We start from the raw sequence: 14387 nt of genomic DNA on the forward strand, positions 1-14387 counted from the left end.
GTCGTACGTGTGTGCTGTGTACAGTACACGCTGTATGTTTGTGTTCGTCACTCTCACTCTGTGCATGCGTGTGTTCCAGTGGGCGTGGTGAGTGTGTTGTTTGACTCCCTCTGTCCTGCTCTTATCTCTGCTCTTGTGTCTCCAGTCCTCAGTTGGCTCCACTCTGCTGTTCAGGCTTAAAGTCCACAGCGGTGCCAGACACTTGAGCTTTCTTTTTCAAGCTCTGTGCAGTGGTAGAGAGGGAAAGAGTGCAAAGGACAGTGAGGAAAGAGGGATAAATAGACAACCAGAGGGAAAGGCTGCGCTGACTGTGACTCCATGCCCTGTGTTTGTGTAACAGGGCCTCAGGAGGAGGCTACTTTGGGCTCCGCGGGATGGACGACCCCAGAGGAGCTTTCGGAGCAGGCCTCCCAGGCACAGCACCTCGAACGGCTGGCCCAGCTGTGCATCATGAGCAAACAGTAGGTAAAACTGTGTCCTGCTGTAGCTTCTGTTGTAAAGTAATTAATGGGGCATTACATGTTCTGTGAGTTTAGGGGCCCCAGTAGGCTCATTATGAGTGAATGTATTGTTAAATAAAGTCACTTTTAGGACCATTGATATGATCATATCACCAGTTTTGTAAAAGTTAGATGTATATGTATGTGTGTGTGTGTGTGTGTGTGTGTGTGTGTGTGTGTGTGTGTGTGTGTGTGTGTGTGTGTGTGTGTGTGTTTCCCTTGTATTTGAGGTTTCATTACTTAACAAAGCTGAAGTGAAAACAGTCCTGACTCAGTCGTAACAAAGCAAACACTACATTGTTGAAACGACTGCAATGTTACTCTTATCAAGTTTTATTACATAAGCAGCAGCTTGGAGCTATAAAAAGCTCATTTGTTGATAAAGCTTATGAGATCAGACTGAAATAATCCTGAGATAAATATTTTAATGAATATTTGGCTTGCAAGAGTAAATTTGTGTGACAGTCTAAAAAACTTGCCTTTATGAAGTACACTTTAGTTTCATAGTTATGTGTCACATATAGAAGGTCAAGTCAGCCGTTGATGCTCTTACCGTTTCCCTCATGGCGAACAAAAAAAAACCTCCACGTCCACACATTCGTCCTTTCTGGAATGGAAATTTTTCAAGCTATTTTAACTCTAGCTCCGAGCCTTCCTTAGCCCGCGTTGAATTTCCCTGTAGATGTGCAGAAAAGAGACACCGCGCTCTACGTGAGTGTCACAGGAGGAACACCTTAACTGGATCTGGTGGCTCCTGTTGCAGGGGTACTATGTTAGGCCACAGCATGCACCCATTTTCTGTGCCTCTGTTGTCATTGTTTGGATCAGGCCATTTAACCTGATTGCCAGAGAGGGTGACGGGGTGGAAGGTATGCTCGACCGAGCGCTGGTCACGCTGCTTCATTAATGCAAGGACCATAGAGTGGTTAAACTTAGATGAGATGGTAGTGACTGTGCATGACTATACCCAGAGGCTTGGGTTTCTGGCTAAGCAGGAATTTCTGCTCTTTAATCTTTCCTTGCATACCTCCACCTTAAGCCCCAGGTTTTTGCTCTTGGACAGGAAGTTATAATACTTCCTGAATCTTTCAGCGGTGTCGCAGGAAGTCCTTTGGGACGCTGAAGGGCTTTTCTGTCTTTGCCTATCGGATGTCCCCTGAAAAGGACCTTCTAAAGCAGCGCAAACTGACACCTGGCCATTACTAATTGAAGGGAAGCGTGGGTTTTGAACAGCAAAGCTGACATGTGTCACACTAAACAGAGCTTGCTCTACATCTATAGGCACACGTGAGGGTGTGAGGGTGATGAATGTCCTTGGCTGACTTTCCAGGTCAGATATGAGCAGAAACAGCTGCCAGAGCCTCACCACATCACGTTCACCTAGCTTACTGCTAAGCAGAGGAGTGGAGGAAGGGCACAAGTCAGTAAACTAACCTGTGCGCGCCATGCCTTCTGTAATTTACCCTGGCCAATAGAAAGGGGTAGTCAGCGCTGGCAGAAATAGAAGGTTTCCACTTCCTCCGTGAGGCGCCTGAGCACCTGCAGCCCTGCTCTCCGTGTCTAATCAAAGCACAGCACACGCATGTTTAGATTTCTCTGCTGCTCACTTCACTGAAACAGATCCGCTCACCTGACAATGCATGAGCCAGTAGATTTGATTAAGGTCAGGTTGTTGTTGTCTTTGAAAACATTTACACGGAAGAAGAATGTGCGGAGATAGATTTCATCTGATAACTCTGTGAGACTGCTTTTGTTTTCAGCAAATACAAAATATTTAACTTCAGTTTAATGTTTCATTTTCTTTTCCTTTTCCTTGCAGACCTCATCTTGCTCTAGAATACAGCGGTAAGGTATGTCAGTTTCATCATCCTCTTTTCAGACAGAACATTTTATAGCACTAACTACATTTACTTAAGTGCATTCTTGAGGTACTTGTACTTGTGTATTTTCATTTTTCACTACTTTATACTTCTACTACAGTTCATTTTGGAGGCCAGTGTTGTACTTTTCACACTGCTTCATTTATTTGACAACATTAGTTACTAGTTACAATACAATACAAACATATAAATCAACAAATAAATTATGATCTGTTATTAAAAGCAGTACATAGCCTATTAGATACCAGCTACCAGCCTGGCTACTGTCCATAGCAAAAAGCAACCCTGACCTTGATCTCAGTGCTATGAAAAAGCATAGTAAAACACTCTTTTGTATCAGTAAGTGGGCAGGTTTAACCCTCCGTTCTCACCACATTTGCCTCCTTCATCAGTGGAGTTATTTTTCTTTTGCAGTGTAGAGTTTCCACAGTTATTCCAGTTGTTCCACTGTTACCTGGGGATAGCGACCGGTGAAAACAGGGCCTTTTCCTGTTCTGGCTGTGCAATGACAGATAGTGAAAGCAAAGTTAATAGAGAACCAAATTTAAACGCGGATGTTGTCTTTAAGTTTATTTTGATGCTGTCACTCGAAAGATTTCGAGTGCAGGACTTTTATTTGTAATAGAGTATTTCTGCACTGTGGTATTGCTACTTTTACTTCAGTAAAATATCTCAGTACTTCCTCCACCAGTTCACATCCTGTCTGTCTGCTCATTCATCTTTCAGGCTACAAAGATCCACCAGAGGGCCTTTGGTAATGACCACCCTATTACAGCCAGAAGCCTGGAGCTTATGGCCACCGTCTACGCTGAGATTGGCAAGACTGAATATTCAGGTAAACGATCAGCTGGGATAACTGACACAGTAAACACTGTTGTCATGAGAAAAGAACCTCAGTGTACAGTATGTAGATGAATAGGCAGTGAAAAAAAAAACATAGTTGTATGAATCTGTGAAATAACAGGGTAGGACACTTTTCTCTGCAGTATATAATTTAACAGTGTTAACATGCAGTCTGAAGTATGAGGGTGGAGCCCTTACTGTCTCGGGAGGCATGACACTGCCAGAACAGTGATGTTAATCTCAAGAACAAGTTATCTCCTCTCTGCTTTAGAGAGCACAGAGCACGCGGAGGATGTTTTTCATGTAATTCAGTTAGCCTTTAAGCCATGTCAGATGTTAAATTAATAAACACTCGCATTCATGTTGGACACAGAAGTGCTTTTATGCAGAGCATAGAGGAACAGTTGCCTTGTGACAGTTTGAGGGCACAGTTTGTTGTACAGGATGTATGCTTGGCTTGCATTAAGAGGGAACTCTGCATTTTAGTGAAGAGTGCTGTGGTGTTAAAAGCAATACGTAGAAACCTGCTTGTTGTTGAGTCAGCTTCCAAAGGCAGCGGTGCTGAACAGGGCCAGCTACATAAAGACAGGAGTGTGCAGCAAATAAAGACAAAGATTTACAACACTCCCTGTTCTCAGACCTCCGGGGTCTGACACGTGTTTGGTGAAATGATAAAAGAGTGAAGGGTCAGAGAGTGGTTGTAGTTGTTATTGCAGATCAGAACTGTGCACTTTTTGTGACCTTTTATTTGTATTGTACACAGAGAAATCCTCTTTGACCCACAGTGAGACGCTTCAACAGAGTCACGTTTACAGCTCCTGTCCTCTAGATACTCTTCACTGTAAACTAGGCCAGTCACCCTCCCTCAGCTGATCAGCTTGGGTTGGGTTGGGTCCTTAGTATAAGTCTGATGGCGTCTTGACTTCTCCTGACACATCTGTTATTTTTGTTAATCCTCTGATTTTATCTCATCTTACGGTTGTGCAATTAAAAAAAGAATAATAAATAATAATAATCATCTATGTAGTAAGGATGAGTTCTTTTCTTGGCCCAGGACCGCCCAAAAGAGGGGAAAAACAGGAAAGATTTCTGGGGCCCAGCCACTAGCGGGCCCCATGGAGGCCAGCATTAATAATGTTCATCCTAAATATAAGTAATGATAACCAGATTTTATTTTGAAAAATACTCTTGTCTTCCCTCCAACGCAGCTGCATTTTGTCCTGCATTTGTGCACCAAATTACAGCAAAAATGTACATTTTATTTGTTGTTGCTTTAGTAAAATTTAGCCCATTTCTTAATGACACAACATCGAAACATTGAAAGTGCACCGTGATCTGAGAAATTCACTCATCTAAACTTACTACTAGCTAATGTTGTGCTATGCCAAGACCTGCATACAAATCAGGATGCCGGAAAAGAAGGAGAAGAAAAGGAGGGAGAATAATGTAATGACAAACTTGAACGATATGAACAATAACTAGCCAAGAGGTAGCTAGTGTCACTGAGGGAGCCTTCACCACCTGTGAGAAAGAGGATGATATCAATAACAGCCAAGACATTCTGCATGTATTTATGTAAGAGAACCTTTACAGGGGCCCAGTCATTTCTGTGGGTGGGCCTGCTTTGTTTTTAGCTGGTGCAGCCTAAAAGTGAGAACTAGGATAGAAAATGATTCAAGAGTTATTGTTTTTTGGGTTTTGTTTTTCAGGAACATGTTTATCTAGGTACAAGAAGTCATTTGGAATTGTGTAAAAGATTAAAAACGATGTTCATTAACATCCAAATGTCTGCCTGCCTGCCTGCCTGTCTGTCTCTCTCATTCAAGCGATCATTCTCCATAGAAGCGGTTCTAGTTGTAAATGGCCCAGAACAGTAATAGATTGACTTATCAATTGATTAAATCACTGATCAGTCAGCCAAGTGACTAATTCATCAGCCAGTGTTGTACATATACTGTATTTAGTAGAGATACAGGAAACTTTCAGACAATATAAATGAAGGAGCAGTCAGACTGAGGCTCACTTTTTACCTCTTTGGGCAGTGGCACTTCTTTTTAAAGATGAGATCAAGTCAAATTAAATTTGGTGAGTAGGAATATCAAAGCTTTTTAGCTCAAACACATTGGGGAAAAAACAAATGAGTTGTAACATGAACCTGCTAAGCTGTACTCTACCTGGAGCTGACAGAGTTAACACTGCTGTCTTCTCCCGGGGCACATTTGCATGTTTAACTTTGTATGTTTGACTTCACCTCAGTGCCTGTCTTCAGACTGCAGACTCTTCAGGTCTATATTCATGTATGGTCATGGTTCTCTTTCTAGACTCCCTGGGTCAGTGTGTGTCTGTGCTGTCCAAGCGCTTCGCTGCTGCAGAGTCCATCAGGGACTCGACTGTCAACTGTCTTCCTCATTCCCACCGGGAGAAACACTCAGAGGTCCGCCACAGAAAGGACACCCACCACCAACAGGAGGACACGCCGAAACCTAAGGTAGCTTTGACGAACACCTGCAGGCGTCTTCTGCAGTGTTACTCTGTATACGAGCAGTTTGTTTGCAAAAGATCTGTGCCTTCCAACTGCTGTCACGTTTTGGAACTTATCCTGAGGTGTATCTAACGCAGGTTACCAACGTCAAAGTACCCACCTCCATTCTAAAGAGGCCGAATCACATCTACGGGTCAGAGACAGAACCAAACCACAGACGGAAAGGCGAACGGAGGGTTCGATTCAGGGAGCCAGAGACCACAGTACATGGTGAGAAAACAGTTAACAAACTGCTCAGTCAGAGACGCCTCGATGTGTTTGCACAACATGAGAACAAGAGGGCCCTTAACACGCACAGTCTGTAACACAAGTTTACACTTAGCAGTAAAGAGAAAGAACAAAATGCATTAAAAACATCCTGTGATTGCATCGTGAACTACTGGCCTTGAGGGATTCAGTACTATTTAAAAATAATGCCGAGAGACTCCCAAACAGGAGCAAGTGATTTACTCTTTGGTAATTCATTATGCATGCAAATGAGGCACCATGGAGTCTGCTCCAGAGAGATAGTGTGAGAGTCTACGAGGGCAAAGCACATCACAGACTGACTGGCCTCTTCTCTGTCGGCTTCACAGACATTCCTTACAGTGACTGTTTAGGTGGTAAGTCCGTCTGAGAGAATCACCGTGTTAATGTGCATGAGGGCGACACAACACAAGCTTTTCTGATCCAAAAAAAAGTCCACTGGGTGTAAATATGTGTCTGTTTTTCAGTTCATTTTCAGGTTAAACACTTGATTAACTTTGTTGCCTGCCGTGTAAAATAGATTGAAGCTTTTCACTCACGCCCCTTTTTTAATGATGTTCACAACACAGTTTGAAAGCACAGTTTGCGTCACACTGCACTGTATAAACTGTATGTTATCACATCACGTCCTCCACCACCACAGAGCTTGCCTCTTGCACTCTTTTAGTAAAGTAAAGAGAATGATTAATTCAAATGCTTGTTTACAAACCAAAAATGGTGAAAAACTGCTCTCTGGTTTTCTGTTTGCAGCCTATGAGACGACACAGTCCCGCCCCCACCTCGCCCTCTTCACTTGCCTCTTCCTGCTGATGTCATTCCTGGGCGTGGCCATGTACTGCACGGACCGCCGGCGCCCGCAGCGAGTGTGCGAGGAGCTGGAGGCCGCTCTGGCTGTCTACCTGCTGCACATGAAACAGCTTCTGTGGGGCTGCTGGATATGGCTGACCATGCAGTGACTCAAACCGACCACAGGGGGAGAAATGGAGCCTCCTTTATGTCTTTTTTTGTTTTTGTTTTTTTATCAGACCCCTCTTTTTTCTTAACTTGGAAGGAGCCCAGGCCGACAAACACCTCAGCCATTTGGCAAGGCTCTGTGAAGCACTCTCACAGTGAAAGGGAAACGTGTAATCCCAGAAATATGTAGCTTCCATTTCTGTATGTATATATGTACTAAGGAGGTGGGCATGCCACTCCTATTTAAGTTGAAATGATTTTGCACATGTGCAATGTTTAAGCTCATATATAACGCTCACTTAATCACCACAAACATCTGATTTTTTTTTCATGTCACAGTCTATCGTATGCGAGTGAATGTTTCCATGGAATGCACATATTTATTTTGTTACCTGATTTTTTGTGTATATCAGATATTACACAGAACTGAATGTGTATATATGGCTCAATATATAAGGACTATCACAATATTCAGCCTTGCACATATATGAATGTAGAGATGTTTGGAAACGGATTCGAGAGGAGGAGGAGGGCGGAAGCACAAATGTGTTGGATAACGAGAAAGAAAACAACAGGGCTGCATCACTTCACAGGACCAGGTTGAATGACTAACAGATGAAAAACACCTCTTTCCTTACCGACTATCTTCAGCTGATTCCTGCAGCACAATGTTATGAATTCTCTCTCCTTATCTATCGTCGAAGAGAATATACTCAAGCTGAACGAATGCTAATGCTTTTGACGGTGTTCCTCTTTATAACCGCTTGAATCCCACAGAAATATCCCCTTATCCTAAATGTTATTTATTCTTCTATACTGTATATCTGCATCAAATATCCAATTCGGTTCTTTTAAATTTTTTAAACTTTTTGTTACATTTCTATTTAAAAAACAATAATATTCAGGTTTTAACCATGATGTCAAATGCTCATCAAGCTTTGGACACATGCATGGATGATGAACCCCTCACATCACTACATCATTACTACGAATATATGAGGCCAAACACAGAAATACAATAGAATCAGATACTGTACATTATTGTATGAGTCCCTTTATCAGATGAAGCAAATATAATTCAAACAGCCAAACCACCACACATATGGATTATAGGATATCAAAGGGCACAGTGATGCACACCCCACAGACCTCTCATTGTGAGCAATAACACACATCACATAGTTTCCAGTAAAACATTGCTCTTTATATAACAGGTTTCAGGGAACTCAAAAAGCAAAAGTATTTCACATTTGAATGTCAAAGCAATATAAGGCTGATAACGCCTGGATGGAGGAAAGATCCGCTCTGTACTGTCCAAACTAAATTGTCATCAGCAATAAAACAATACCCAGTGAACTCATGTCCTGTATATGCACATTTAGCTTCGAAGCTGCATTTCACGGCTGTCCAAACATTAACGGTCACTTTGAAAGAAGTGCCTTTATGGAGGGTTTTCTTAGTTCCTAACCGTTTTATGATTTGTTTGGAATAAAACTGTCATTGCCTATCAAAGTCGAGCAGGTGATTTTGCTTTTTCTTCCTCTAATCTCTTACAGCAGGCGAGTGTGTGATGTGTATGTAACGGGGAGAGAGATGCATGCAGGGTACATGTGTGCGTCTATTCACAGTAACACAGTATATTGGTTTGTAGCCTATAAAGTGAAGGAGAAGCCTGAGTTACTACTGTATATGGCACAAAATAGGATTTGTTTTTATCTCACACAGGTCGCTAAAAGCATTTTTCTGGATTGGCTGCCTGATCCATGAATGTTCTGAACTACAATTTGTCACTTTTATATATAAAACACCTTTTGTAACTGTTGATAAACGTGTGAATACACTGCAAAAGCACACATCGTCTTGCTCTGCTGCAGCATGCAAACAAATTCTTCAAGTAGTGTGCACCCTACCAGAAAGAAGCCTACTTTAGGAACACAATTATTGGTGTATAAAACAAAAGAACATCCCTTCACATCTAAAAACCACCACCCTATTAATTTGTCATGCATTAGGTCCATGCAGAAGTTTCACAAAGACAACATGATCTATCGGCCAATCTGTCCTAGTTATTAATACTGTGTTGAGTTTAGAAAAACTGGGTGTATATCTCCATTAAATTGTTTTAATAGCATCACAGCTAAAGTATGATTGTATGTGTTGAAGAGGAATGCACACAATAGATGATAACTCAATAAAGAGGGATAGTTTTTTGAGGGGAAATCAATTATCTTTGGAGAACAAAAGCTAAAACCTTCCGTTTTGATCAATGGAAGCCAATTCAAGTTGATTGTCTACAGAGGCAAACATTGGTGTTTCTCATGGCAGGCGAGAGGACTGTACGGTTGAGTGTGAGTGAGTGTTTGTGCTTCTAGATCAGGCCGGTCTTGTAGTCAGAGCCGCGGCGCGAGGAGCGGCCAAGCAGCAGGTCCTTCTCGTGGATCAGACTGTCCAGCAGGTCCTCTTGTCTGTAGTTGTGGTAAACCTTCAGGAAGGCCATGACTGCGATGCCGAGCCAGGTGAGCCAGGCAGCCCACAGGCCGAACTGAAGGAAGGGACGTTACGAAAGAGGATTAGTCACAACTCGAATTTTATTTACAGTTGCCCTATCCTCTGTCGTAACACGACTGAGCTTCAGGTAACAATGAAACAGTCTCACCTGAGCTATAGCAAACTGGTCGTAGAAAGCAGAGTTGTCCAGGCCAAGTTCTAGATCAGTGTCCTGCAGGTCCTCGCAGCTAAAACATGACAAACATAAGCTGGTATTCAAGAGGACCACTGGACTGTATGGTCATGATCACAGTCTGAAAAGTTGCTCTTTCTCTTACCTGCTGGGCATGGTCCCACCCTCTGTGATGGAGTCGCACCACATGTTGAAACCCACGCTGACGATGGTGCTGGACAGGAAGACTGTGAACACCACCAGGGAGCTGATGAGCAGGTTGAGGAAGGCGTTGAAGATGGAGCTGCGGGCAGGTAGAACAGGAACGGAAGAGGTTAACAAAAAAAAAAAGTGTCAATCATTTTCTTCTGGAACATGTAGGCCTATAAAAATAAAAGCCAGTCAGTTTTTTCTCATACAGCATGATTTAGTTTGCTGTGATGGAGATGCTGAATGTGTGAGCCACAGTATGATTCTGATCTTTCAAAGGCTATTCCCTCCATCTTTATGATGGAGGACGACAGTGACTAATCGTTTTTAGGGCTCATTCACAGGCTTTTAACATTATATCACATCTTACATCACATGCACTCCATATGATTCAGCCAGAATAACGTATATACAGTATAAGGGCGTGTGAGAAACACATATACAGAGACGTTAAACCTGAGCCTGTCCTACTGAGCGTTTCTCTGGTGCCGGTATTGAATTGTGTTGATGGAGCACAAGAGGAATGTCACTCACTCGTCGTGTCCTTTGCACAGAAAGAACAGCAGCCTCCATGCCTGCACTGCGGACAGGATGAGGGACGCTATCCCGACAAAAGTGATGAAGCTGCAGGAGGACTCGGGTCCCCACTCCTCCACGATGTAGCGCTGCTTCGACACAGTGATGTTCTCATTCTGCCACATACCCCGCGTAAAGAGCAGGCATTTCCCCCCGAAATCCTCCGTGTTCTCGGACAGAGGCACCACGGCGATGAATCCGAACACGAAGGCTAAAAAATAAAGGATGCACTGGGCGAAAATTAAATTATCGAGGGCCATCTTTTTTTCTTTTTTTTTTATCCCTGTCTCACTCTTCTGCTCTCTGCGTCCTGGAGAGACTGCGGCTGCGCAGTGGAGGCAGCGATGAGCGGGGGCGCAGCATCCGACGACGCGCTCTGCTGCAAATTAATGAGCAGGCTGAGGCCTTCAGGGCTCTCCATCTTATCTACATCCAGGCTGTGGAGATGTTCCTCTTCAATGGTGTTCCCATTTGCAACAGTTGAAGTATTCAGCAGTTAACTATGACATTTAACCTCTTAAGATGCAATTTTCCCCTCAGATATAGTTCATCCTATCATTCTGACTGTCTGACAGAATGGTGTATATGTTCTGTTTCAGCTGGTTCAAGCTCTTCATTGAAGCTTTGCGATGTCTTAATGTTTTATGGTTCTATGGAAGCCCTGAGGGTCAAGTGTGAATTTCTTTTGTTCTGGTGATCCATTTTCAAAGTCTGATCTAAGTTATTTTCTCTCCTGTGTTTATGACTTGAGACCTGGTGAAAAGGGGTTTGTTGGGATAATCTTTCTAATATTTTTCTTTCTTCTTTTTTTTATCTATGAAAAAATGTGAGAAAAAAGGAGGTAAATAGAGGAAAATAAAAAAAATTCCATGCATGATTTGTTTTTTCCCAGGCTGTAAAAAGATTTAGGAGGGAAAAAACATTTTCAGGGGGAAAAAACAACAACAACTTGGTTTTACACATCACACATGACACATGTTCTCCAAAAGGTCACCAAAAGGTCACTTGGCTTCAGTCATGGGGAAATTATTTATTTATTTATTTATTTTTCGTTTTCATGAATAAAAAACTTACAGAACTTAGAAGGATTATCCTGGCACTATATTTTTTTTTTGCCAGGTGTCAAGTCATAAACACAGGAGAAAAAATAATTTAGATCACACTGGGAAAATGGATAGCCAGAAAAAAAACTTTCTCTCTTGCCCCGCAGGGCCTCCGAACTATTCCATCAAACGTAAATATTCTAGACAGTTTGTGCATCATTTTATCCATTTACCCAGAATTCAGTCTGATATATTTGCTATTTTTGGAAACATTATTATCTCCTCTAAAATCTCAAATAAGCATCTGCTGATTTGAACAAATTCAGGCTGCACAGCGATTCATGTAAATACCTTATAAACATCCGAAAGGAGAAGAATGTTTACTTATGATAGGGTGCAACTCTCCTATTATAGCATGTTCATTCAGTGGACTCAATGCAATCATGCCCTTGTACACACACATTTGGTACACACACATAAGGCAGTGCACTCACAAATTAGAGTAATGGTTTGTTTATACATGGTGACAGTCCTTAAGGAAGGGCAGGTAGCTGTCACAGCCATCTGACATGCTTCACTGAGCCCATCTGGTGAGCTGGCCAAGGTGTCTTTCAACCTCCCTCAGCCACACAGCCTCAGTGCCGCTCACAGTGCCCTCCAGTGGGCAACAAAGCTGCACAGTCAGACCCCCCTTGCCTTGATGTACACCCTACAGATGTAGGATGATGCAAAGTGTTTGGATGAAAAGACATTTGGTGAATTGTCTTAGAAAGGTTTTGCTTCTGATACATCAAGATGTAAAGAAGCTTCACTTTTAGGTGGCAAAAGTGAAACAGCAAAGGGAGCAGCTTCTTTAGAGACGGGCATGGAGGCATTTTGTGTCAGAACATAGGAATCCTGCTGCAGTTTCCAGGAAAATATTCCATGCAACACAAAGACAAGTATTTATACGAGAGTTTTCCAGACATCAGACGCTATTTGTATCCATCATACAAACTGCAGCGTTTTGCACCCTCTCCCTTGCACATGATTTATGTGTCATTTTGCTGCAGCACAGCGCTCTTATTTCCATGACGTTATCATCTCTCAGATTAGCTTGAGTTATTGTATGTGTGCTGAAGTGCGTGTGTGGTCTTGGCCTGAGAGTGGATTTCATTCCAGCGTTTTGCTTTTTAGCATCATTAGATATTGTTACATATGTTTCATGCTTCTTGGGCTTTTCTGGCTCTGGCAGATCTTTATTCTCGAGCGTGTGTGATGAATAGTCCAGAGTACTATTTCCTATAACAGATCATTCTTTCTGTTGTGATACATTATTCTACTGCTTGCGTAACAGCATTTTCTCCATTTTTCTAATAGAAAAATCAAAGCCCAGAACAGCAAAAAGACCTCAGAGGTGCTGCCACACCTGCAAGGTCGCAACGACTCTATAAGACATCCCCCCTTACACATACAGGAGATTACACGCAGAGAACTCCAAACCCCACTTTTAAATAATACAGCATGTGTGGGCTCGTGAACTGGGCACCCAGGGGAGACCCCGAGCAGAAGTGTGTCAAGCTGAAATATGTGTTAAGTTATTCACCCCCTGAACAAGCCTCGGAGGGAGGGAGGGACGGAGGCAGGGAGGAAGATGCTAACCCAAATACAGTCCCTGGGCTCTGTGCAAATATAGGGAGCGATGGGCAGCAGAAAGCATTGGGAGGTCATCCATTTTTCATGAGATGCAATGGCAGCAAAGCAAACACCCTTTTTTTCAAGAGGAAAAAAAACCCAGTGAAGAATCTAAAGTGCAGAATCATTTTCAAGGACATCATCACTGCATTTCAAATGGAGCTCATTTAAGCCTCAAGTGGACCAGCGTGCATCCTTGTGATGTTGACCAGATAATAAAAGCACATGACGACAGAAGCCATTTTTATTGGAGATTTAATTAGAAAAATATTCAATAATTTATGTCTATCAATAATTCCTGAGAAATTCATTACTGACTGAGTGTTTCTGACATGTGGTGGTACAGTGGAAGAAATAGGGCGTGGCAGGACAATAGCACTGGGTGGGAAAGGCTGCTGGTCGAGGCGGCAGCTGTCAGAACAATCTGACCAGGTGATTGATGAGGAAGGGGAGACGGATCGCGTCAAGGTGAAAAGTCTACGTGGTGATGATCAAACCTGTGGGATGATCGGTTGTAAATGAATCCTGACAGTATTGCTTTAGGATTTGGATTCAAAATGTGTTTCTGAATCATAAGACAGATGCATCATGTTTCAGATTCAGCTCAGTCCTAGATGTACTGAATCCTCAGGCTTTCTTCACTCTTTTTCCTCTCCTTGATCGTGTCCTCCCACTTCTTATGGCACCTTGCGAACCCCTCCCCAAACTACTCCAACCTGCGGGCTCCTCTTTGTCTGCCTGTAACACAAACCAACAGCAAAAACAGACACAATTACAGCCTCATATCCTGGGCAGTGATGTGGAGGGCCTGATGAAATATCCTGTACCCATTAATCTTTCCCCAGGGGGGCGCAGGAGACTGGGAGCACTGATTAAATGCCCCTAATAGAGGCCGTTTGTCTCCCCTTGAATCTTAGATGTTTCAACATGCGACATCACTGCGACTCACCGCCTCTCTCTCTGCAAATATTGGCATTTTCATAAAGACAGCAAAGTCGATAACATTTCATTTTGCGATATCTTTTTAAGCGGGCATGATCTCTTTGTGAGCTTCGATGATTTGATCAATGACTTTGTTTTCAGCACCTCATTTATAACTGTGCCACAGTAATCATCATAAACAGTCATGCATGAGGTCATATGGGACGAGATCAAAATTTATAGTTTGCACTAATAACTGTGCTTAATATCCTGATTTTCTTATCGTTAGCCACTCTGGCATTAAATAGATTGATCAGCCATTAAGCGTTTGTTATTAAG

The 14387-nt window shown here is 42.7% G+C and overlaps 2 protein-coding genes across 2 annotated transcripts; one reads left to right on the forward strand and one right to left on the reverse strand.

Moving 5' to 3' along the window:
- The first annotated feature begins 202 nt into the window (after positions 1 to 202).
- c16h14orf180 (chromosome 16 C14orf180 homolog) lies at positions 203 to 8482 on the forward strand. Its single transcript, XM_073483961.1, has 6 exons — positions 203 to 461; positions 2320 to 2350; positions 3107 to 3215; positions 5545 to 5711; positions 5843 to 5975; positions 6762 to 8482. The coding sequence occupies exons 1-6, from the start codon at positions 319 to 321 to the stop codon at positions 6965 to 6967; spliced, it is 789 nt and encodes a 262-aa protein (XP_073340062.1). The 5' UTR covers positions 203 to 318; the 3' UTR covers positions 6968 to 8482.
- An 851-nt stretch (positions 8483 to 9333) lies between these two features.
- Positions 9334 to 10773, reverse strand: LOC141009963 (transmembrane protein 179-like). Its single transcript, XM_073482702.1, has 4 exons — positions 10369 to 10773; positions 9791 to 9928; positions 9622 to 9700; positions 9334 to 9507 (listed from the first exon to the last, which is right to left on the reverse strand). Exons 1-4 carry the CDS (start codon positions 10668 to 10670, stop codon positions 9334 to 9336), a joined length of 693 nt encoding a protein of 230 aa, XP_073338803.1. The 5' UTR covers positions 10671 to 10773.
- Between the last annotated feature and the right edge of the window lie 3614 nt (positions 10774 to 14387).

Source organism: Pagrus major, chromosome 16, assembly GCF_040436345.1.
Source record: "Pagrus major chromosome 16, Pma_NU_1.0".
Taxonomy (NCBI): domain Eukaryota; kingdom Metazoa; phylum Chordata; class Actinopteri; order Spariformes; family Sparidae; genus Pagrus; species Pagrus major.